The sequence below is a fragment of the Parasteatoda tepidariorum genome, chromosome 6 (assembly GCF_043381705.1).
Source record: "Parasteatoda tepidariorum isolate YZ-2023 chromosome 6, CAS_Ptep_4.0, whole genome shotgun sequence".
In the NCBI taxonomy this organism is placed as follows: Eukaryota; Metazoa; Arthropoda; class Arachnida; order Araneae; family Theridiidae; genus Parasteatoda; species Parasteatoda tepidariorum.
In genome coordinates, this window is record NC_092209.1 from 49,500,140 (window position 1) to 49,526,154 (window position 26,015).

Sequence of the window (26,015 nt, forward strand, 5' to 3'; positions counted from 1 at the left end):
CAGATGTACTTTCCGCACTTTTCAGTGAAGATCAATCAATCAATTGCTTTTGTAAATAATAAATATTGTTCTGAAAAATGTCCTTTGAGATATGTTTATTTCTTGATCGCATAAAAACTGAAATTGTTCCGAAAGATTTATTTAATGTAAAAATCTAAAACAATTCTAACCTACTTAAATAAGCTTTTAAATAATTTTATTATTGAAATGAATTTGAATTTAATTCAGCCAGATATAAGTAAATTGCCTTTTCTCTGCGAAACGTGTGGCAAACGATTTCCTAAAAAAGATAACCTTACAAGGCATGTTAAAAATCATTCCCCAATTAAACCTTTTGTCTGTGACTGTTGTGGAATGACATTTCGTAAAAAAGGCAATCTAATTGCCCATTGCACGGTTCATAATAATGTGAAACCCTTTGCCTGTGAATTATGTGATAAGAAATTTCGTGTTAAAGGCCAGTTAACTAGACATCACTTAGTTCATACCCAAGAAAAACCATTTATGTGTGAAGTTTGTAATCAGCGATATGCTGATAAATCAACTCTTAAATCTCACTTGTTTACTCACACTGAATTAAAACCCCACGTATGTGATGTATGTCAAGAACGGTTTGCTAAACGTCGTACTCTAAGACTGCATTATTACTGTCACACTGGAAGGCCACACCCATGTGAATTTTGTGACAAAAAATTTCAATCAACTAGTCACTTAAAAAGACATTTACTAACTCATACTCGTGAAAAACCCTTTGTTTGTGAAGTATGTGACAAAAGGTTTGCACAAAGATGCAGTTATAGAGCTCATTTCTATCGTATGCACACCAATGAACGTCGTCATTATTGTGACATATGCAACAAGAGTTTTACGGAGCGAGGAAATCTGAAGAAGCATTATGCTGTACATTTCAAGTAGAATGCTTGTTAATTTTTTCAAATTTTGTGAGTTACAGTCAATTTTTACTGAAAATGAAATGAGTTAATTGTATCCATATGGGTCAAAATAGTTACCAAGTTTTGTCAACAGCGGGACAGAGGCATGAAGGAAACTTAAAATAAAAAAACACTAAATCACAGAATGAGGCAAGCTTCTCACTCTTTGTATTTTTCAATTAACATAAAGCACTAGAATCATCTCATGGGGATTTAAGTTGGTATGAGCAGGCACAGATATGGAAACACCCTCCAAAAACTTTGACTTCCACTTTTCATATGAGAATCCAATTTAGCCTGTCTATCTAGAGAACTCCCCAGTTGTCAGTAGCACTGTCGGTGACTATGGTTACAAGGTTGAATTATTTCGAGTAGAGGCGTGGGGTAAACATTTGAGACAAGTTTTGATGGGGGTCTGTGAGTGCAATATCAAAAGCTCTTAAACGTGCTCTTCCTTGTTTCCATAACAGCCTCAGTCTCTGGCAGGGGGAGTTTTTTAGATAAACAAACTGTACTTATCTGTTAGTGGTGTATTAAAAGAAGGTTGACGAAAATTAACAAGTTTTATCATAAATGCATCAGTTAGATCTTAGTGGACTTTTATTTTATTACATTAATTTCACACAAATATAAGGAATAATAATGAAAAAATCTTAATGCTCTTTAAAAATTATCACTAACAGTTTCACAATAATTAATTATATTATAACTATAATTCTTTTTAATACTTGAAAACACTTTGAAACCATTTTGGTCCAGTAACCTGCCAATTGATAAGTATACTGAGAATTTACCTCACTGTTGCTAGATATATGATGACTCGCTATTCTTTGTTGAAACTAGGGTTGTGATTTATTGGTAATGTTAGAAAAAGGTATTACAGTACAGAACCCGTTATCCGGAAATCAGAAAACCCAAAAACCGGAACAAAATTCGATAAATTTTCTCGCCATTTTTTTAAAAAAAATTTTTTTTCCTCGTAAGATTTTACGATTTTTCTTTCTTTTTTTTAAAGATGTTTACCTTTCCATCATTTTGGAAATAATCATTAGTGTATTACTTCATCGTTTTTTCTTATTTTTAAGATTATTTCCTAATTTTTTTTTTAGTTGGGTTTAACAATAAAAAAAAAACGGTTTTTTGTAGCGATTCAGAAAACCGGAAAAATCAGTTATCCGGAATAGCGATGGTCCCGACCATTCCGGATAATCGGTTCCCTACTGCACCTATAAGTTTCTGGTGAGAATAAATCAATTTTAACACTTACTAATGCTGGGAAATTTTTTTTCGACTGAAATATCCTCAAATGATTTAAACAGTAGTTTAAGGAAGTAAATTTCATTTTTCTGCTTTTTTCCTTCTAAGAATCTTTTAGTTACAGCCCTGGTACTCTACCTCTTAAAAAAAGAAATAATGTTGAATTTATAAAATAAATTTAAAAAAAATATGTATTTGTTGTTATTTGATATACACATTAAATGATTTCTGTTTTAAATATGATATAAGTTCTGTGGCATTTTTCTTAATATATATTTAATTTTTTATACAGTAAAGCCTGTATTAATGTTAAACTTTCAATAACTTTAGTGGTCACTATTTTCTGGCTCCCGCAACATGCAGCTCTTATTTATACTGTTGGTCTTAATGAAAGATTTCCTTTCCTTTGCTAGGCGTCTAGAGCACTGTCAGTAACTATGAACAAGAGGTTGAATAATTTAAGTAATGATGCAGAGAAAAATTTTGGACAGGGCTTGATTCTCGTTGGAGAGAGAGCTCCTCTTTTCGAAATTTGATTTTTTATGTTTCCATAGCAGCAGATAGTCTTAGAATTTGAGGCAGGAGTTCTTTTGTTTGACAGTTAATAATTGCTTTTTAAATCTAAGTCATCAATGACTGGTCTCTGTATAAATTCTTATGGGTGAACATTATTGTGAATTTTTCAAATGCTGGATTTTTTTACATTTTTTAAAAAGTATTTAAAGGTTTCTTTATCAATGACAATGATATAGCATGATGCATGCATATTTAGAAATTAAATTTAAGTATCTGGACAGTGGCAATTTTCCCACTAGGCAGTTACGTAGAGCTGTTGGGTTAAAAGCAGAGTAATTTATAAAAATTATATTTATTCGAAAATTTACAGAGAGTTGATGTAAAAACAAATTTATATGATTTATAAATATAAAGAACTAAAGCAATTTCAAAACGTTGCAAGTATAATTGGTTAGGTCTTTTAATAAATGAGTAAGTTCCTTGAAAATATACTGTATTTAGAAAAATCTCTAGAATTTACTGAAATTTTCTGGTTTTACTAAGCTGAGTTAGCCTAGTAGTTATCGAATAACTTCTTTTATTGGCATGACAGCCCTTTGTGGGTCAAAGCCTTCCCTAGAACCTTCCTCCATTCTGCTCTTTTCTTTGTGATTGTTCTCCAGTTAGTAATTCTTAGAATTTTAAAATTCTCTTTCACACAGTCAGGCCATCTGATTTCAGACCTACCTCTAATTCTAGCTCCCATTGGTTTGTAATTGAAGATCTTAAATGTCTAGTAAAAAGGGTCCAATCGACAGACATGACACCTGCAAGCTTTAAGCGACTTATTTTTTATGTATTTGTTTACATCAGCTTCCTTGAATAGCCTATACAGCTCAAAATTAAATCATTTCCTTCATAAGCCATCCACATTTATAGCACCAAGGATTTTTCTCAAGGCTTTTTTTTTTTAAAAAAAAAAACAGCAAGCAGGTCTGATTGTGATTTAGTTAAAGACCATGTGTTCTCAAATAACAAGACTGTTTAATGTATCAGGTTGAATATAATCATTATTACCGTCCGAGATGACTAAGATCTTTCCCATTTTTATTTTTATAATTATTAATTAAAAATATCTTGACACATGACTTTGAATGTGGAAGACAACTAGCTTGGAGGGTTAATATTTAAAAAAAAAAAAAATTAAGCATATATTTGTCTAAAAAATTACTTGTCATTCTGGGTCTATGATTTTCTAATTAAACCGTGTGCACAAAAAGACCCAGTTTACTATTTGGACTTTTCTGTAATTTCTTCACCTTGAGAATTATTTTTACTGAGATGATATACTTGATTTGAAATATTATCGCATCACCATAAGATTTTATTTTAATCACCATTTTAATCATCAAAATTTATTTACCAGTTTTCATAAAACTTAGTCAACTGATGTAAGAAATTTTTTTTTATGTAAAATTTTAACTTGTTTGTGTAGTCCTTCAGTAATATATTCTAAATTCATTTATTACTAATATGTAAAGTTTAAAACTTTTTTTTAAAAATATTAAATGCATTGCTTTAATTACTATCCAGAATTTTTTAATTATCTTATGAATTTATTCAATAGTTAGATTCGAGATTTGTTTCCTTTTTCTGAGAAAAAGCAAAAAAGACTTACTACGAAAACGTCTTAACCAATTGTTGCAAACTTAATTTTGTTTCAATTTTTAATAATAATAATAAAAGATTATTAATGCGTTACATACAAGGTGTATTAAAAAAGTTCACTGACTGGACCTTATAAACAACACAATTTAAAGAGCCAGGAAAAATCTATGGTAAAATGGCAGATATTAAAGGGTTCAAGAAATGGATGCAGATGGGGCAATTGAATGGTATGTTTGTAAACACTAGCGTAACATTGAAATGCATAAACATAAAATTTGTTATAAATTGAATAAATATTTTAGGTGTACTGTACAGATGCCCTTAACATGAGATGTATTTAGGGTTGATTTAAGAGGAAAGGAAACCACTGAACATGACTTATCACATTCACTACAACACTCAACAAATGATTGATATCGATACCATAGAAATTAGTAATTTGCCATGAATTAAGGCAAAATCTGTACAGATTTTGGGCTATATTTTTGGAAGATGTGCAACACCTGTAATTCGATTTGTTGTAAAAGAGGCTTTTACAGACTTATACTAGCAGCTCTATTTATGATGTCTACGTGGTTAATTGATTATTTTCAAGATAAATAAAGATAATATATTTTATTTCTTTAATTTGCTTAAGCTCCCATTCACCAAGCTTTTCAGTTGGATCTTGTAATAGTTAGTATTTTAGTGGAAAACCAAAGCTAAAGAGCTAAACATGTATACCAAGATTTAATATTCATGTCAGATCTTGATGTGACCTGAAATAAATACAAGTTTATTGTCACTTTCATTCAGCTGTTATGTGCAGAATATTTGTATAGGTATTATACATATATAGCATCTGAATCTAGTAATTATTTTTCTTCTATGTATATATATATATTAATTTTAGCAAGCCAATATTAACCCAAATAATTGAAATAAATATTAAAATAAATTTATTTCAATTATTTGAGTATATTTTAATAAAATAAATATTATTGTCATAAACCCAAAAACTACTTTTAAGTCTGGCTATCTACTTTTAAGCCTGTTTTATAGTTATCATATGACATTTTAATTTGAACTGCAATATGATACATTATTCATATTGGTATTAAGATGTCTGATAATTTGAGATTGTGTTAATTTTTTCTTTATCACAAAATGTTCAAAGAAGTATTCTCAAAATCAGCATTGCTTTTTAGTTTTTAAATGTGTAAAAATATACTAAAAATTATAGTACAGAGTATATATTTTATTTCAACATAGTGAAATTTTTATACATTTCTTCTTTTTTTACTGTTTGTAATTTTCTGAATTATAACCTCAGCACCACTATTGTTGGCTACTGGGATTCAATAAATAGCACCAACATATCAATTTCTTGTTCTATGACTTTTGATACTTTTTATGATAAAAAAAACTTATACTCGCAAAACAAAATGATTTTATTTTAACCCCAAAAAAAATATCTAAGAATAAGACATGTATTAATAGCCTGAAACATAGCATAACTTTCAGAAGGGATTAAATAAACAGTACATATTCTTAATTTAAAAACTGGTGTAATAGCAAACACATGACAAAATCTCGTAACATAAAACATGGTGTTAAGTATAAGAACATTTTTGATACATTAGTTTTAATATTTTTATGCTTTATGATATGTGAATGAAATTGGAACAATTTAAATCATGTGGAAACTTTATTTTAAGTAAATATTATTATTATTTTGTAGTGAATATGTTTCAATTTTTCAGATCCTATGTTCTTTTATGGTTTTGGTTACCAAAAAGTTCTTTACACTACACCTTCTATCATTTTAAAAATTGTTCATATTTTTAGTGAAAATAGTAGTGAGAAATTTTTTTAAAAAACTAGCTAGTCTTTAGAATTGAAATTTCTTGCCCTGAACTAATATGTAATTTAGTTCATGCATTATTTTTTATTTGATAGTTATTATGGTATAAAATAATAACATCGCTAACTAAACTTATTTTAATCTCATTGGAAGTATGCTGTGTCTACTATTTTTTTCATACAGTGAGAGGTTGGTCTAAATAGGAGTGCACAACCCTTTTGAGTGAAGGGCTACTCGCACACAATGTTGACCAACGAAGAGCTGCACACACATTTCAGTATATTGACAGCAATTAACATAATTTTTATATAAAGATTAGTGTTCTAAGCAATATTAGTCAACATGATTTTTTTTATCACATCACATAATACAAAAGTTCACATAAATAAATGTAAACAATCGTTGTCATTCCCAGGGAAGGATTGTCATAAAGTCTTTTTCTTTTTAATACCGCCAGATGGCATTCTTTTTAAATTTGTATGTATTTGTCTGTTTAATGTCAATAAAACTTTTTCTTTCTGTTTGAATCTTTATCTCCACCGACTACAATAAAAAAAACTGCAATGCTCAAAGAATTAAAGTAAAGCAAAGAATAAACAAATAATTTTATTGAATATTATAAATAAATTCAAATTAAATATTTTAAATAAAGAAAATTTATAAGGTTTAAATTAAAATAAAACCAATACTGTACAAAGTATCAATATTTAGTGAATTATAAGAGGCTTTATGAATGCAAATTGAACGTATCAAAAAGTGATGACATGTTTATGAAATGATGAAAAGTATGCTTCCGCAGGCCACACTTCAACATTTCTTAGGCTGCATGTGGCCTGCGAGACGCAAATTGCACACCCTCTAGTCTACAAAATAGTAAAATTATCATGAAAGAATAAACCATATAACTTTAAAGTTCAGAATAAATCTTAGAATTTTAATAAATAAGAATTATGAACAAAAATTTAGGCTATTTTTGACCATTGGAAAAACATAACTAAGAAATTGTTATTTGAAACAAATTAAAAATTTTTTAAAGATAATCTGAAAAAAAAAAAAAGTTGTCATTGAAACTTATAGTGTGTGCTGCAAAAAATTGCAATTGTTTATCTTAAATTGAGGAAATATGCTATTTCAAAAACAGATCCCAGAGTATGCTTTAAAAACTATTAATTATATAAAAATTGATAGTGATACAATAAAAGATGTGTACTTAGACATGACCTTTGAATTTGGATAAGAATTATGTATTACTCAAATAATGATAAAAATTTTAACTATATAATTTTTTTGCATGTATATTAAAAGGAAATATAATTGCTTTGTTATATCTATAGTACGACATGACCAAAACTTTCATTTCTTTTCTTATCCTTCAGTGAAGCTTATAAAAAAAAGTACAAGGTTACACCAATTAAGATCGATTTGAAGTTTTTTTGCATAACTAAATGGCATGTCTACAAATTTTTATATAAAATGCGTGAAGCAACGTGATTTGATACAATGTTAATTATCGCAAAATAAAAATTATAAATCCTAGTTGTGATTTCAAGAACTAATATTGCATTAATAATATAAAATATATAACTGTTTTTACCTTTGTGAAAGAGTGTTCACAACATTTCATCCACAAAATGATTACTTTTATAACACATTTCTTGTACCTGGTGAAATCTAGTCAAGTTTTAGCACATTTTTTAAATAGCGAGAGAATGTAAGTTCTAGAAAATCACTGTAATATTTAAACTAAATATTGTTATTTTTGGTCAATACTTTAAACTCAAAAGCGACTTTATCTAACCACACTCATTTTAATAGATTGGCAAACAAAAACTCGATGTCCAATTAAAAGTATTAGTACTTTGTCTTTATAAAACGCTTGTGTTTTAGTACAAATAATTAATTGTTCATTTCTATTATACTTTATGACACTAGATTTTTTTAGCACTAATTTTATTCTAAAGTTGTGTAAATCATTAATTGAAAAGTGTCTGGTTAAAGTATTCATTACAATTTAAAACATATTTTCTTGAAATACAAGAGCTTTATCACTTGGTTGCTGTTGGTGTTTTACACACATTAAGTTAAATTTTATGTAGACATAAAAATAATAGACACACGAATAATAAAATGCAAAAATTTCTATCTCACTTCCGCCATTCACATTAAATGATGCTTAAACAAATTGATAGCAAAGTTTATAAAAATATTTTATTAGTAAAAGGCACTTGTACAAATTATAAAAATGTATAAATTCATTAATTCTTTTATGAAATTAACAAATGCTGGGAAACATAACATTTAAATAAGTATTTATGAATTAACAATTATTTGAACTTCTAAAAAGATATTCAAATTTCGTATTGCTTCATTTAAACAGTTTTTAGCATTTACATTCAATTCATTACACATGAATTGATAAATCATGTGATAGTAACAATTCAGTAAGTGATTATATATTACGTATATTTCTTTAGTATATCTCTATTTAAGTATATCTTCACTTAAGTATAAAACATCACTTAAGTATGTCTTAATTTCATGACATCTAATTATACTTGTAAATTCCCTCGCCAGATTTTCTGCCCAATTTACCTTCAGATACTAATTTATTCAAAAGTTCAGATGGAGCAAACAGAGGATTATCAGGGAATTTTTCATGCCATCCTAATTAAAATATAAAATTATTTGTAATAAAAATAAAATTCATACATTGTTATATAAAATAATAACATTTATAACAAGTTAAACAATTCATATAGGTGGAACAAAAAATTTCTGATATCCTATTTATGGACAAAATCACAGCAAAAAACTTTTAGTTTGAAATAATAGATAACACAAATTTGTAATGATTCACCAAAAATTCTTATCAATTATAATGCTAATGCTTTATTATAAATTTGGATTTTTTTCTGATAAAAGAAAAACTGAATAAGCTAAAGCAAATATAATAATTTTTGAAATTCTTCTATTTGTTTCAGACCCATATTTAGTGATCAATTTAAACGCAGCTGCAATAGGATACAATCCTCCCTATAATTTTTACAGATGCAATACTCATTTTCTATTTGCACCTTTAATTCTTCTAAGACAATAAGAGCTATACTTGTATTCTACACAATCAAAAATTTAATAGTCATAAGATCAATTTTTAAACCTGCATCTTAACATCAAAATCTTAAGTACACAATAAGGAATAATAGAATGTGGGATTTTGCCCATTTATTTTCTTTTAAATTGAAGAAAAATAAAATCATGTTTCTCGTTAATTAAATTTCATTCAAAATACATTTTAGTTCAGATGTTTGAATGGTGAATTATTGTAATATTTCTCATGCCAGGCTTTTACGATGCACAATTATTAGCGTTATAGTAAAATTATGACATCATGTAAAACATGTCATTTATGTTAATTTTATCTAAGTCTGCATACCGCCACAAACAATGTGGTCTATTGAAAACAGAAAAGCTGAAGGAGAGAATAATGACATCATGTAAAGTTATGACATCATGTAAAACATGCTATTTACGTTAATTTTATCTAAGTCTGCATACCGCCACAAACAATGTGGTCTTTTGAAAACAGAAAAGCTGAAGGAGTGAATAATGACATCATGTAAAGTTATGACATCATGTAAAACATGTCATTTATGTTAATTTTATCTAAGTCTGCATACCGACACCAACAATGTGGTCTATTGAAAACAGAAAAGCTGAAGGACTGAATTGGAAGGCAATAGTCTTTGATAATTTTTTTTATTCAAAATTTGTAAAAGGCGTCAATCTAGTAGTGGATAACATATATACATATAACTTATACAGAGTCTTTAACTTACCATCAAGAATAAATTTGACGGTATCAAGACCAACATAATCTAATAGCTCGAAGGGACCCATTGGATATCCAGAACCTAATTTCATAGCAATGTCTATATCTTGAGCAGTAGCATCACCTGAAATGGAAAGTAAGAAAAAAAATTGAATTTAATTATCAAGAATTTTTTTTTTGTCTAACTATATTAAGTAATAATCAAAAAATCTTTGAATTAACTAGTAAAACAATAAACAAACAATACAATAGTAGTTTTCTTGGTTGCAAATTGATTCAAAACGTTCAATTGTTTCAAAAATTGAGTAGTCATGTAGGAAAATAGTTTAAATGTGCATGAGTCTTTCAAATGGATAATTTATTAATTAAGAGTAATACATAAACATTTAAAAATTACATATATTTATTTAAAGTAATACAAACTCACATTGGTTTACACATAAAATGATTAAAAGATTTCCACATAAGAGGATTTTTATAGAAAAAAATTTGCTATTTTTTCATTTGCTTACATGTTAGCTAAAAGTATTTTTATAAATAATAAAAAATTAAGTTATTTAAAAGAATTTTTCTTGAAAAAAAAATCTAACATATCCTTTTTCATAAAAATTGTTCTGCTTAAACAAGTGGTTTAAACCAGCCAACCCAGCAGCTAAGTTAAAAAAAAAAAATCTGTAGTTAATTCACAGAATTGAATTTTTTATAAATTACATTTTAAAAAATGACGCTCATACAGCCTTTTATCTATTTCACAAAATCTACCACACATTAAGTATTGAATTAGTTTTATCAAACTTAATTTTTCCATTTATGTGATTATTTTTCTTAAAAATTATAAAGATAAAACCTAACTGATGAAAAATACATATCAGTCAATCTATAAATTAAGAAATAATTTAAATATACCTCGCTCTAACATTCTGATAGCTTCTCCCTGGTAAGGAACTAAGAGTCTATTCACAACAAATCCAGGAGTGTCCTACAAAAAGAGATAAAATATACCTATAATTTACAATAATGCTAAAAGAGCTCTGGTGGCTCAGGGGATAGAATGTTCGCCAGGTTAGAATTCTAGCGATGACAGAGAGATAGAATTTCGCACCCAGCTTGCACCAACCACAGTGTTGACGTAAAATATCCTCAGTGGTAGACAGATCATTTGTTAGAGTCCCTTTGCTGTCAGGCTACTAAGGCTAGGTTCCTCTACATGTTATGTGAATATGGGATTCTTCCATCAAGAAGTCCTTCAGGAAGGCAAATGTTTAATAAAATTTGATCCAGGAACCCCCTTGCCTTCTAGATTGGGTTCAAAATTACAAGGCTACGAAGTTGAACATTAGTAGTCAGAAACCCAAAACTGCACCAGCTGTTCAAAGGTTGTCAGAAAAGAAAATAATGCTGAAAGCAAATGTAGTGATGGTTCTCTAAGTAACAGTTTTGGCTATCTCTAAACTTTATGGTTTTCTTTATGAAAAAAAAAAAATCGCCTAATGAATCAGTGGATTGAAAGGAAAATCAATACGAGGGAAAATTTTCTACAATTTCATCAGGAGTAGTAGCATTTGGAAGTTAATGAATATAAATTTATAGTACTTCAATCATCACAGATTGATAATTGCTAAGATGAAACAAAGAAAAATTTAACATATTTCTAACCTTGCAAGTTATGGTGGTTTTTTCCAATTTTTTACCAAATTCCATCATTGTATTGTATGTTTCATCAGATGTTTCAGAAGTTTTAATAACCTGGAAAAGTCAATATATTTAGTATACATAAATATAATTAATTTACTCACTAAACTAAAGCATTTTTAAGTTATATTTTGAAACAATTTTAGAGCTGACAAATAAGCTAACATGGATATTACAATGTCATTTATACACAGTTATAGATGCAAACTCGTAGCAATTATAAAATTTTTTTTAGATATTTTTGAAACAATATTAACAAGGTGAGCTTAGAAACATACACAGGAAAAAAAACAAAGTTTTTTCAGACTGGTATTTGTAAATTTCTATATTTTTTTTGTAACTAATAGCATACAATTTAAAAATTTTATAGTTCTGTATAATTCATGCACATAAAATATAATACTCAACACTCTTATGAGTGAATGAAATTGAAAATATTTTCTTTTAAAATTACTACAATGATTTTCCGTTATTATGAAGTCAGAACTAAAATTTGTTGAAGGTGGAAAAAAAATCTTTAGTAATTGGCATCACTACACATTAAACTCTTTCAAAAAAAAAGTGGTCATTATTAAATCAATGTCAATGCTTATAAAAGTAATCAGATAGAAAGTGCAGCTAACAAACTATGGCTATTTCACGATAACAAATGATAATTAAAAACTTTTTACCTCTAAGAGTTTCATCATAGGAACAGGATTAAAAAAATGTAAACCACCAAATCTATCTTTTCGATCGGTAACACTTGCAATTTCACTAATTGACAATGAGGAGGTATTACTAGCAAAAATAGTTGATCTACAAAAGAAGCATATTAAAATATCTATTAATAAGTACAACATAATGTCAATTATTGCTAAAATCTGAAACAATGCTCTTAAATCTGTTTTCTTATTTGCTGTTACATAGAGGTTAAAAATTTACTTTAATATTCAAAAAAAAATTTTTTCCCACCCTAACTACAAGAAATTACATATATAAAAAAGGATTTCTTTCTATCTATCTATATATATATATATAGTGCTAATAATCTTTTATTAAGTGTAAATGGGAATTTAGTTTTTTCTCACTTATGCATAATTCCTAAGTATAACAATTATAATTATAAATTACCTTCTTCATTCGAGAATTTTTTTTGTTAGATTAATAAGGAAACATTCCTGGAAACGATGAATCAACTGACTTTTCACAGTGATAAAGGTGCTCATTTGTTAGTAAATGCACCTGCAGGTGCACAAATACACCAAGAACCTACAAATTTTCTTAAATTTAAAAAAAAAAAAAAAAAAAATTCAAGTCTTTTTTTTTAGACAAAATATATATATATNTATATATATATATATATATATATATATATATATATATTTAATACAAATTATAGAATACAAAAAGTTTAGATTCTTAACTCATCCTTTATATTGAACTAAATATGTAGAAAATGTAAAAAGTTTTTAAAAATCAGAAAAGTTAAATTACAATAATAACTTAGTTTCTGGCAATTTTATAAGTTAGAAATACAAAAATTTCATTTTCCCAGTAAAAGAGTTGAATCTCTGAATTAATCATATTGCTAGTAGTTTTTATATACAAATAATATTTTTACTTTTTAGAAGTAATCTCATACGAATTTTTGATCGTTCCTAAAGTGTTCAGAAAATTGTTTTTAATAAAAGAATCATTATCTTTAGTAAAAAAGAAAGTAACAAACACAATAAATTTCAAGATCAACACTTAGATTCTTAAATTCACACATTTTATAACATACTTATCTTCAATAATACAAGGAAAAATACTTTAAATATAAGTTAGCTTCCTTAATATTAAGAAATACAGAAATTCTTTGAATACTTAAACGTACGGAGGAGCTGCTTTATCTAGTGACTTAAATAATTTGTGTTTTATTTCCATATTTTCAATAATGGCTTCCACTACAATATCTGTATCTTTTACTGCATCTTCAGCTACTGTATTAGTCTTTATTCTCTGTAATGTTTCAGTCACAAACTTTTCCTTTTGCTAGAACATTGAATAATGCATTTATTAATCTTATAATTGTGCCAAATTAAACTAAAAAAAAGCAAGGCATGTAAATCATATTTAATACGGAGATGAGTTTGGTAAAAAAGTTGAAAATAGAAATCAAAATGTCATGAGCAAAATACATTTTAAATAATTGAAAAAATATCTGAAATTTTAGTAACAAAAAGTGAACATCAGATTCTTGTGTGTTATTAAAAATGTCAATGCAGGACTTTTGAAATTGAGTGAATAAAAAATCTCTGAGTGAGATTTTGAAATCTCACGAATATGAATACGGACTGTCCAACTTCTAAATCACAAAAATAAGTATCGTTATGTGCAATTTTAAATTGCGTGAATACAGATCATTACATGCTATTTTAAACTGTGTAATACATACTACAATATATGATCTTATACTGCATGAGTACAAATTGCGATGCATGATTTCAAATCTCGCAAATGCTATTACGATGTGTGATTTTCAATCACATTTACATAGGTAGAAAAAAGTGTAAAAAATTAATATTTTTTCCAGGAACTCGAAAAAACCAGACTCTTTTTGAAAAAAATCGAATTTTATTAAATAAAAAAAAAAAGTGGAATTTGATCGAAAAGCAGAAAAAGTTCATCCCTGTTAATAGATAAGGATTCTGAATATTTACTGCTAACTATGAAAAGAAAAGTTAACTTATTTATCAAATTAGTACTTTAACAAATAGTATTTTGTTACTTACATATTTTGTTACTGTTTCATTTGTTACAATACTTTAAAGTACTATTTGTTGAAGTAATAAAAATAAAGCACTTCTTTTTAATGCTCCAACCACAAACTTACCTTTCCCTAAAACATCGAATAATACATTTACTAATAATATGTATAATTGTGCCTAATTACATAAAAAAAACAATCGACATTAAACATACTTAGTATAAGGATGAGTTTGGTAAAAAATCTGAAAATAGAAATTCAAATGCCATAAGCAAAGCACACTTTAAATAATTGAAAAATACCTAATATATATATATTTTTAAATAGAGTAAAAACAAAACTCTGTGTGTGATTTTGAAATCGCTCAAATATGTATTGTTATGGGCAGTTTTAAATCCTGCTAATACAGACCACTACATGTAATTTTAAATTGCTTAATAAGAATCACAATTTATGATTTTATATTGCATGAAAACGAATTGCGTTGTACGATTTTAAATCTCACAAATATGAACCATGCTGTGTGATTTTAAATCTCGTTTACATGGGTAGAAAAAGCGTAAAAAATTTATCTTTTTAGGAATTCAATACCTTTTTGTAAAGGCAGAATTTTATTAAATTGAAAAAAATAAAAATAAAAAGTGGAATACTATCATAAAGCAAAAAACGTTCATCCTCGATAACAAATATTTTTGCGAATGATTACTTCTAACAATGAAAAGTACAGTTGAACTTATTTACGAAGTTTTGCTATAGTAATAACTCTTTTTAGATTTGTGAAAGTACTATTAAAAATACGAGCTGGGACTGTGAAGCCCAAAGACCTACAGAGACATTCGCCTCCACTGCCTTTTTGGTGTGGGGATATATAATTTCGAATCGCCTTTTTTTAGACACATCAGTGTTTTCATTACAGAAGAAAAATGGGAGAGAATTTCTCACCCTTTCTCCAAAACAGGGTGAGATTTCTAAAAAAAAAAAAAAAAAAAAAAAAAATTAGCCAGGGGNAAAAAAAAAAAAAAAAAAAAAAAAAAAAACACGAATAAACTTGAAAAAAAAAATTCTTTCTAAACCATTGAATATTTTCATTGCATATGGAAAAAGTTCCATATCTACTTTTTCATCAGCTATTCTCATCAGTCAATCTGTTGCGATATTTTATTTTAATTCGGTTTTGGGAGCTAAATGACCTTGCAACAGATGCTGAACTATTCGGAATCACTAATTAAATTTGTAGCATTGTGCACACACTTTCCTATCCTCTACATCTGCCAGCATAGGCTTTTGAATTATTTCTGTTATAGAATAGTGAAGTTCGTTGAAGTTATTTCCATGTTTATACTTCTTGTTAGGTCTTCCAGTATAGTTTCCGCAGACTTTTACAAATTGCTGTAAATTGTCGATGGAGTTTGGTAATTCATTCACAGCTAAAAATAAAGCTAACTTTAAACAACTTATTATACAGGCAGGACTCATTTTTTTTTCTCAACACTTGCCGTAGCTGCTTTCATGTCTTTTTCAAAATGGCGTAAGACGAAATTTTTTCCAAAATTTGAGAGATTCTCGCATTTTAAAATTGATTAATAGAGTGCGCGAACTTCTCGCGTTAATAATTTTTTTAATGCGAGAAAAGAAAAAAATATGCGAGATTCTCGCGTTCTCGCACTGTAGTGAAAACACTGCATATTCATTCTTTTCATGTTACAAAAAAAAAAAAGAGAAACAAGTTAATATTTTCCTTATTTATACATTAGTGATACAAATTTTGCATAAGGTTTTATGGGGACAGTTAGTCTATTTAAAGCATAGTGAGTGTGTGTGCATATGTATATATTTAATCAAATTGGTACAGTGTAAAAATCTCAAATTTTAACAAAATTATACATTGAACCAAGATAATATAGCACATACAAAATCAAATAAAAATAAATAATATTATTTAAAAATAATTACTTGAGGATCTGGAAATTTTTTTTTAGCCAATCTCTCTAAACTTTTTTGTATGCTTGAGGTTGATTTTTGTAGTACCTTATCTGAAACATCTACCAAAGTAACATTGTGTCCAGTTTGGGCTGCTACCTGTCAAATGTAAACTTTTAAGTAAAATTTTTACTAAAAAATTAAATGAACTTTTAATTTAAAATAAGATATAACATATAATAATCCATAAATACATTGATGCAAACTTCGATCGATGTTTTGTGTTCTTTTATCTAACGTAGAACATCCTTCCCTTCTCTGTTAAATAATGAATGTTAATTTTTTTTATATGACATTCAATACGTAACTGACTTTTAAACATTGGTACTTATATCCATTCGGCTGGCTCAAGTTTTTATTTATTTAAATAAAAAAAAAGTTGAATTCAATCGGATTACATTGGTAACTTTTTAGTCAGTTCCAGCAAAATGGATAGGTGATAAAAAATTTTGAATTTGATTTTCTGTTATCGAGAGCAGTTAATGTTGAAATAGGGCTGCATAAAATTTTAACAACTACTCCAAACGATATGTTTGTAATGCAATTTGCACTTATTGATTATATTATAAGAAATTTTATGTAAGTATATAAATAGATTAATTTAATGTATGCAAGTAAACTTAACACTATTTACAAAGTGCTACAAATCTGTTAAGCTGTGAAAAAAAAACAACTTTTCCTACAAATATTTTATTAGACCTACTTTTGAACTAAAAATTTTATGAATAATTTTAAATATTGTTGTTGAATCCAGTAACCATTGAAAAACAATTGTAGATATTTAGAAAAATGGGAAGTCAATCATATCATTTCCTACTTCAAAATTGTCACCATTGAGTACTGGTTCATGAGAAACTAAAATAGGTGATGATGAAACTAAGATGTTGGAAACCTGGAAGGGCAAACCTATGCATGTTTCTGTTTGATTTAAAATTACAAGTTTAAAATCCATTTAAGTGTCTTGGTGATTGTAACTGGGGCGTTAGTTAATAAGAAATAGGTCAGTGGATAAGGAAATAGAAGAGTCTATGTCAATTATTTAAACTTCACAATGGAACATATTTCATTCTATTATATGTTTTTCTTATATAGTCAATATTTTATGATAAAATTTCAGAACTATAAATTTTTTTAAAATTCCTGTTGGTAGTTTATGAAGAGCTACAATGTATAGTGCAAATGAAACTGATTACCTTAATTATTTTCCACCCAACTCGAATAACAAGAGAACTTCTTAAAAAGTTAGTCCTTTAAATAAAAATATTACAAATATCTCAGAGAAAATATTTGGAGAATAAGCAATAAAACAAATAACTAAATAAACCCACTTACATTATCTGGAAAAAAAGAATAATTTTAGTGAATCAATTATATAATAAAAGAACATTCCTTAAAATTCCACATTATTTATTATAATACGGGGGAATAATATGCTTAAAAACAATTTACAAGTTAATATTAAGGTAAATATTCGTGAATCGACGTCATGGTTTAAGGAAATGAATTAGCATGATCAGTAATATAAGATAACATACTTGGGCGATACCAGAACCCATAAGGCCTCCACCTATAACAGTAACATTTTTTAAAGCTAGTTTTGCAGAGGTAGAGGAAAAAGATCGAGTAGTATTAAGAAATAGAGAGGCCATGTTCAATCAAAGAAAATCAGCTCCAGATCAATATAATTTTGACAGTGAAGTCTTAAATTTTAGAATGAGAGTGAAGTTACCGCTGTCAAGTAAGATACGATCGAAGGTAAATAAGTAGAACCTTGAACGATTGTTGATTCAGATTCAGATACTTGTATAAAAGATAAGTAATTGATTGCGCGCAATACGATACGATTGCTTCCTAAATCATTTAACCTTTCTATCGATAAATTATTTTATCGATAATACATCAATTTTGTTTGGGCACTAGATGGCGCTACTGAAGTGGAAGAAAATCTGATTCTTTGCTTACGATTTGATAGAGTAATTTGCATCATTTTTCAGGAGATGTCGTAATTAGTAAAGAATTATTCATTGTTATTTACATTTTAAGTAATTTTTAAGATCGGGGGTTAAAATTGCTCCTCGTAGTCGATGTCCAAATTTCAGGACCCTGACACAAAGGGTTCTAGAGTTATAAGAGATAGTGCTCTGAAGCACCTGACCGAACAGACAAAAATACTGAGTAAACACAAAAGAAAAGTTAAATACAAATTATTTAAAACTGTGCTCTTTAAGTAGACCAAAAAGGAAATTATTCTCTTATTTTTATCAGATCCAACCAAATGAGCCAGTTCCTATTTAGTACTTTATTTATGCCACACGAGAGCTGACAATGGTTTAGGAAACGTCTCTGCTTATAATCCGATGACAGCCCAGTAGATCACAAAAGTCAAACATGAATGGCTGCGGTCAGTGAGTGGGTGGGTGGCAACTTTAATCAGCTTGCGAAGGGATCAAGGATTCGTGGTGTCTGTCCTCTTTAAACTGTTTTATTGTAAAGTCTCCATTTGGATCTATCAAAGCGGGGTGCAAAGCATTTTGAAGCTCTATGGCGACGTAAATGAAATATTAATACTACTAAAGACGTTTTTTTTTGTTGTTATTTTATTTCATTATTTTTAGTTTAATGTATGTTTGTATAGGTCAGAAAGAGTTTAAAACTTCGACTGATAATAAATTTTGCACGCAAAAAAATGTAACTTATATTGGCATCAAATTTAGGCTATCTGAAAACTGAATTACAGGATTCTAGCATCACAAACACGAAAGTTCTTCTATACAAACGCAATAAAATGCAAATGTATTTTATTACTCGGTTACTTTCGGTTACTTTGGCTGTTTGTATGGTTGAATCTGAATTTCTTTTTTTATCTACTCTAGGTTCACTTTCATTTATTTATTTTCCTGGATAATAAAATCGTTTTTTTTTTTTTTTTTTTTTTAGATTTTAATAATAATCATTGTTGCATTTTGTTTCATCAAATTATAGTATTAAAAGCATCATCCAAAGGGATTAAACTTCATGAATATTCTTTAATTCATTCAAACATTAAAATTCTCTGACTTATACCACTTTCCAAATGGACTTTTTGAATGAACTTTCAAAATAACGGCATAATTTTTTTAAAATTTTAAAAAAATTATGCTGATTGTAAAAAAACAGTCAGTTTGTATGTTTTACTGAGATTTATAATGACATATGTTTATTGAGATTTATATGAGCGACAATCTTTAATAGCGTTTGATTTATTCAATACTCGGTGATCTTTTATGAATGTAAAGTTAAGGCTTCATTAATAGTTAGAGATTGAAAAAAAAAAAAAAGAGAGCCTGTTTTTTTTTTTATTTTTTTTTAACGCCATAGCGTTTAAAACCCACTAACCATTATTTGCGTTTTAAAAGCAGTTAAATTTGGTACAATATAGTGTGTTCGCCGTTGAATTATATTTTGTAAGAAAATTAATCTGATCTTAATCTGAAATCCAACACAGTGAGAAAAGAAAACATCTTAGTAGAACTGACGAAAATGCCTCATATAAAAATTCTTGATTAGATAATTTCATTACATTGTATTATTATGAAAATACCTGTTCTATTTAATAAAGACTAAAATGGATGATTACATAAAAAGATATATATACTTTACTCCAAAAATTGTTGTTCAATGTTGAAAAAAAGGAAGCATTCTTATATTTTTAATTTTTTAATAAATTTCCATCACAGTTAATCTAAATAATAGAAGTGGTTTAAATGTTTTTCGAGACATAATTGTTTATCTTTTAAAGTTGCGATTTCGAATGGTGTCCCGAGAAGACATCGGGTTTGAAAGAGATAAAGGTGTTGCTGTTACTCATCCCCTGGTGTAGGAAAGTCTACAACAGGTCCATTTCGCGACCGTTTCCGCGAAATTTCAAGTTTTTTTCAAAAATTCGCAAATTTTTTAAAATTGCGCGATTTGAACGAAAGTTATTCAATTCGCGCGATTTAAATGAAAATTATTCACAATTTGAAGTTATTATTTAATACCATTTCATCTTTCGTCACTGACAATGCGTCTTACATGAACAAAGCATGGGAAAAAAGTTTGAAAGCAGTTTTCTTGAATGCTGTTCATGTGACTTGCAATGCACATCTTTTAAATCTCCTAGGAGAAATATGGCAAAATCAATTTGAAAAAGTGAATTCTTTTATTGTGCATTTAAAGCGTGCATTCACAGCATGTCCTTCACGTAAGGGTCGATTTCGAGCCTTTTTAGTTGAAAAGGGCAAAAACGCCGCTCTACCACCGGTTCCCGTACAAACCAGATGGAATAGCTGGTTTAAGGCAGCTTTGTTTCACGTAAATTACTTAGCTGAATATGCAGAGTTCTTCGATAAAGAGCAACAAAATAGCAGTAGTTCTTTGATCAGCACGATTTCCGAAGAATGTTGTAACGCAGAATTGAGTGAAGATTTAAGAGAGATTGAAAAATATGCATCTTTAATTTTGAATCTATTAAATTTATATGAAAAACAAAGAATAAGTTCGCATGTTATTTTTAATGAAATGTCTGATCTTGCTGAAGATTTAAAAAGCAAATCTATAACCTGCCAGCACTTGAAATCTAAAAAAGCTTTAAAATCATGCCAGGAAAAAATTCAGGCATACTTTTTTGAAGGCAATATTACAACACACAGATTTCGTCAACCAGCATCAAGCTTTTTTAAAGCATGCAGAGCTTTTGATCCTAGTCAATTCAAATACTTAGATGTTTTCCAAGAAGATGATAGTTCTTTTATTTTTAACTCTATCCCCATGTTTGAGGATGAAGAAGAGTTGAAGAACGAATTTAATGCTTACAAAGCGACAGTTAATGAACTACACGTTGAAAGTAGACAATTAATTCAGTTTTGGAAATCGAAGATGGAACGCTATCCAAAACTGTCTAAAGTGGCAATTCGATGTTTGTCAGTACCAACTAATAGCGTGGATGCCGAACGATCTTTTTCAAAATACAAAAATGTATTGAGTGATGAAAGGAGAAACATTAGCGAGAATAACCTAACCATGTATAATATTTTGTATCAAAATTCTGTACATTTAAGTAACGGCATTAATATTGCTTAAAAATAAAATTTTGTAACTTTTTTATGTTTTTTATTATTTTTAAATTGATTTTCGGTGTAAATATCAGTGCATATGTTATCCGCGAAAATTTCGCGCATTTTTAAAACTTTTGCGCGAATCACCCGCGAATTTATGTCTTTTTTTCCCGCGACAAACTTGCAACCCTAGTTATGAGCTGGTGGTAGGTGCCAAGTTGAAAGTAGTTTACTTTTGTGGAGCGAGTGGATTTTCAAGATTTCGTCTTAAAGTAAACCATAATTTAGCTTATTTTATTCATTTTTAGCTTATGTATATACACCAAAAACAAATTCATAACTAAACTGTAGCACAAGGACAGCAAATTGAACTGTCGGATATACAATCTTATTCAAGATTAATGATAAAACGATAAAAATCTTCATTCTTCTAATTATATATTTTAAAAATAGTCTTTTATAGGTAAAAACGTTCACATTTACCCGAATAAACTTTGCTTATTAAGTCGGGGTTCCACCGAATGAAGGTTAACTATTTAGGGTTCCGTAGCCGAAAAAATTGGGAACCGCTATCTTTGAGCAGCAGTTTTCAAATGGTGTTCGTAAAAGGGTTACAGGGGCTCCGAAAGTTTAATTTTTTTAAAAATCAATAATGATTTTTGAAACTTAAAATTATATTTATATCAAAACTGTAAACCATAATTTGTTTGGTAGTTCGGTTATTTTTATGATATTATTTAAATGAAAGATCACTTAAAGATATGTCAAAATTTATGAAATATTGCATCAGTGTTTCTCGTCGAACTTTTTGAAATAAAATGACCTAATTCAAGAACTACGAATAATGTTTCTATATTCTTAACGTTTATAAAAATTCTTTTTCGAAAATATAAATTAGCTTATTTTATTCATTTTCAGCGAATATATCCGGTCATTTCATTCATTTACAGCTGATTCAGAACTAGACTAAATGTCACCCCAGGCTTGCGAATTCAACTGTTTATCACAAAAACCTACTATTTTAAGAGTTTTATTGATAAAACGATTATCAAAAAGAAAATCATTTTAAACAATAAATATTATTAAAATAATTGGTAGTTTTTTAGTCATTACGTTCACAGCTGCTGATGAATTTTATTCATACGTTTGGGGTTCCGCAGCCTAAAATAATTGAGAACTGCTGTTTAGAATCTCTATTTTTTCTGAAATATGAGTACTGAAATTGATGGAGATACAACTTGACATACATGAATCTAATTTCCTTCTAAAAATGTCTTGAAAAATAAAATCAATTATTTTGAAAGATATTAAAAACGAAATTATTTAAAAATTTTTTTCCATTATTCGATAAAAATTAATATTAAGAATATTAACTTCACCTAAAAAAAAAAGCATTAAATGTTAACAAGACTGCATAAAATATGAAGCTAATTTAATAACACTCAAATGTAATTTTCAAAATAAAAGGTTTGATTATTTCTACTACTCGTATATCAAGCTATATCCGTATACCAAGGTGCTATTGGCAACTATCTTGGATTCATCCTTAACTGTAATTCAAAGAGAACATAAGATTAAATTAATTTATAGATAAAGATATATATATATATANATATCACTATGCTGTCAATAATTTTTTTTTATAGTTTTATATGCTTGATATATATATATATATATTTATAGATAAAGATATATTTGTAAGCGGTATTCCTATGCTTACAAATGAGTATTTTATTACGTATCATTGTAAAATAAATAATAAATTAGTTAATTTATTTTCCTTAAGAGGACGCCATACCGAGGAAGAAAATTTTCGTCAAAAATTCTCTTTCTCCTTCATTACTAATTTAAAATTTAAAAAAAGGAAAAATTAAGTTCAGACAAACCTAGAGTTTGAGCCACGATGGCTCAGGGGATAGAGCGTTATCACCTTCCAATGAGGCGAACCGGGTTCGAATCCCAGTCGATACGAATTCCACATCCGGTTTGCATCAACCATAGTAATGTATCCTCACCTGGCGTAAAATATCCTCAGTGGTAGACGGATCATGGGTTTGAGTCCCTTTGCCGTCAGACCAACCGTGGGAGGTTCTCGTGGTCTTCCTCTCCATGTAACGCAAATGCGGGTTAGTTCCATCAAAAATTCCTCCACGAAGGCAAATTTCTCCTAATACTCGATCCAGGAGTTCTCTTGTCTTCTGGATTGAGTTCAAAATTACAAGGCTACGTAGTTGAACATTAGTAGCCGCAAACCCATAAAATTGGGTCGGCTGTTCCACGACGGTTATAAAATAAAATAAAACATAGAGTTTGTTATCAAATTTCAATAGCTGAGAAGAATACTTCAAAATAATAAAATGCAAACAAATTATTCGAAGAGAACTTCTCTGTTTGAAAAAAATGCTTCAAAATAATAAAATGCAAACGAATTATTAGAACAGAACTTCTACGTTGCATGATCCTAAGTCATCATCTTCTAATTTATTTTCATTTGTATATTTTGAAATTTTCTTTTCCGTATTTGAAACTTCATGGCTTACTCTAGGTTTGTCAGACACGTGGAGACGAGGAGAGAAAATTCTAAATATCGTTTTAAACCTTTTCATTTTATTTTCACAGCTAAACAGATGGTGGATATTTACTCTACTTGGCACTATCTTTCGATACATGTGAAATATAAGGTCGCCAATCTAAAATTGAGATATAAAGCCTGTGGTATTTTAGATTATCTATTAATTTTTTCCTACAAAATTATGCCGATACAATTCTGCACTCAACACTCAACAAATTTCGAAAGATATTTAAATAGCTTTATAGTCATTAGTTTTTAGATTTTTGATAGGTATCTTTGTTATGAAATTTTTGAAGTTATACTTCTTATGCGACTTCCAACAAGGTTGCGTTACATTTTTATTGGCCGGGAAATCATGTGGTAGGATCCAGTTTTCCCTCATTCATTTCCATATTGTTTTGGTTCTCACTAGCATGAAAATAATAAAAGTATTGTTTTTCTATAAATAATTTTTTAGTTTGTTTTGATACACATATAATTTAATAGGGCAGTATTTTTTGAAGTTATACTTCTTATGCGACTTCCAACAAGGTTGCGTTAAACGTTTAACGTTAAATTTTTATTGGCCGGGAAATCACGTGGTAGGATCCAGTTTTCCCTCATTCATTTCCATATTGTTTTGGTTCTCACTAGCATGAAATTAATAAAAGTATTGTTTTTCTATAAATATTTTTTGAAGTTATACTTCTTATGCGACTTCCAACAAGGTTGCGTTAAACGTTTAACGCTACATTTTTATTGGCCGGGAAATCACGTGGTAGGATCCAGTTTTCACTCATTCATTTAAATATTGTTTTGGTTCTCACTAGCATAAAAATAATAAAAGTTTTTCCATAAATATTTTTTTAGTTTGTTTTGATACACATATAATAATAAAAAAAAAATAATCAAAATAAATTTTAGTGTCCTCAAGTAAACAAATAGGGAATTTGAAGAAGAGCCTCAGGGCTCAAATAAATCTTGGTAGGCTAAATTAAGCCTTACCTATTGAAACGCAGTGCTATAAGCGAAAGCAGAGAGCACGCCGCACTTTACTTTACTCAATACACATATAATTTAATAGGGTAGTATTTTTTATTTTCAAACTTAGTGGACAACAATCCCACGGACAATGCGACGGATTTAAGGTTATGTCAAGGTACGTCTCTTGTGAATATCAATTGATTGTTTCTCTTCTGAAATTACATTATAACGCATTCACATACATTATTAATACAAATACATTTTCCAAGGCGAGACGATGAGGCAACCACAAGCACTTCCAGTGGTTCAAGAGGTCCACGAGGGAAAAATGCACAATATTACCGTGATTACAGAGCACGGAAGTGAGCGGAGCAGGAAAAAGAGTCGTTGAATAGAACTAGTGTTCCTTCTACCACTGCTGATTCTTCTACAATTAACGTCGTAGGTTGCGAAGCTTAACTTCTTCCGCGCGGAGGGACTCCACGCACTATTTTTTGTTTTGTTTTTTTAACGTCGTTCAAATTGCTTTTCATCAATTTAAGCCGCAACAAGATTAGATTTTTACAAAATGTAAAAACTGAGAAACGTGTAGTTTTAAATTCCTTATTCAAAACCACAAATCGCATCATTTTATTGCTTTGAAGTTTCGAGGAAAATTCATAGAAGTTCTAAAAATCATTACCCAGATAGCAATATAAGGTTTTTTTCCCCCCAACAAAAACCTTTTCATGTAAACCTAAAAAGGGTTTTTTACACGGTTTACGTGTAAACCTTCTAACCTTAAAACGAGGTCTGCGACAATCTGCTCTATTCTACGCACATTACCCTAATCCAAAACCTTGGAAAACAACCTTCTGCCTAACAACCTTAAAACGAGGTTGTTTTAGGGTTTTCAAGTGAAAAAAAAAACCTTGAATAACGCTAGTTCTAAGATGAAAATCATCCTAAATCTACATAATTATAAGGTTTCCGTTTGCA

The 26,015-nt window shown here is 28.6% G+C and overlaps 2 protein-coding genes across 2 annotated transcripts; one reads left to right on the top strand and one right to left on the bottom strand.

The window, feature by feature from the left end:
- Window positions 1–207: 207 nt before the first annotated feature.
- On the top strand, window positions 208–915 carry LOC107443288 (myoneurin). Its single transcript, XM_016057106.1, has one exon. It carries the CDS (start codon window positions 208–210, stop codon window positions 913–915), a length of 708 nt encoding a protein of 235 aa, XP_015912592.1.
- A 7,462-nt stretch (window positions 916–8,377) lies between these two features.
- LOC107445456 (hydroxyacyl-coenzyme A dehydrogenase, mitochondrial) lies at window positions 8,378–18,304 on the bottom strand. Its single transcript, XM_043045527.2, has 8 exons — window positions 17,963–18,304; window positions 16,401–16,526; window positions 13,575–13,732; window positions 12,388–12,514; window positions 11,681–11,770; window positions 10,931–11,003; window positions 10,032–10,148; window positions 8,378–8,859 (listed from the first exon to the last, which is right to left on the bottom strand). The coding sequence occupies exons 1-8, from the start codon at window positions 18,074–18,076 to the stop codon at window positions 8,741–8,743; spliced, it is 924 nt and encodes a 307-aa protein (XP_042901461.1). The 5' UTR covers window positions 18,077–18,304; the 3' UTR covers window positions 8,378–8,740.
- Window positions 18,305–26,015: the final 7,711 nt, after the last annotated feature.

What these genes read in the sequence shown, in the direction of transcription:
- LOC107443288 (XM_016057106.1), top strand. Translation starts at nt 208, where the DNA reads ATGAATTTGAATTTAATTCAGCCAGATATAAGTAAATTGCCTTTTCTC.
- LOC107445456 (XM_043045527.2), bottom strand. Translation starts at nt 18,076, where the DNA reads ATGGCCTCTCTATTTCTTAATACTACTCGATCTTTTTCCTCTACCTCT. An exon ending in AAAAATTTCCAGATCCTCAA is followed by an intron (nt 13,733 to 16,400) that starts GTAATTATTTTT and finishes TCAATGTTCTAG; the next exon opens with CAAAAGGAAAAGTTTGTGAC. An exon ending in CTAGATAAAGCAGCTCCTCC is followed by an intron (nt 12,515 to 13,574) that starts GTACGTTTAAGT and finishes CTTCTTTTGTAG; the next exon opens with ATCAACTATTTTTGCTAGTA.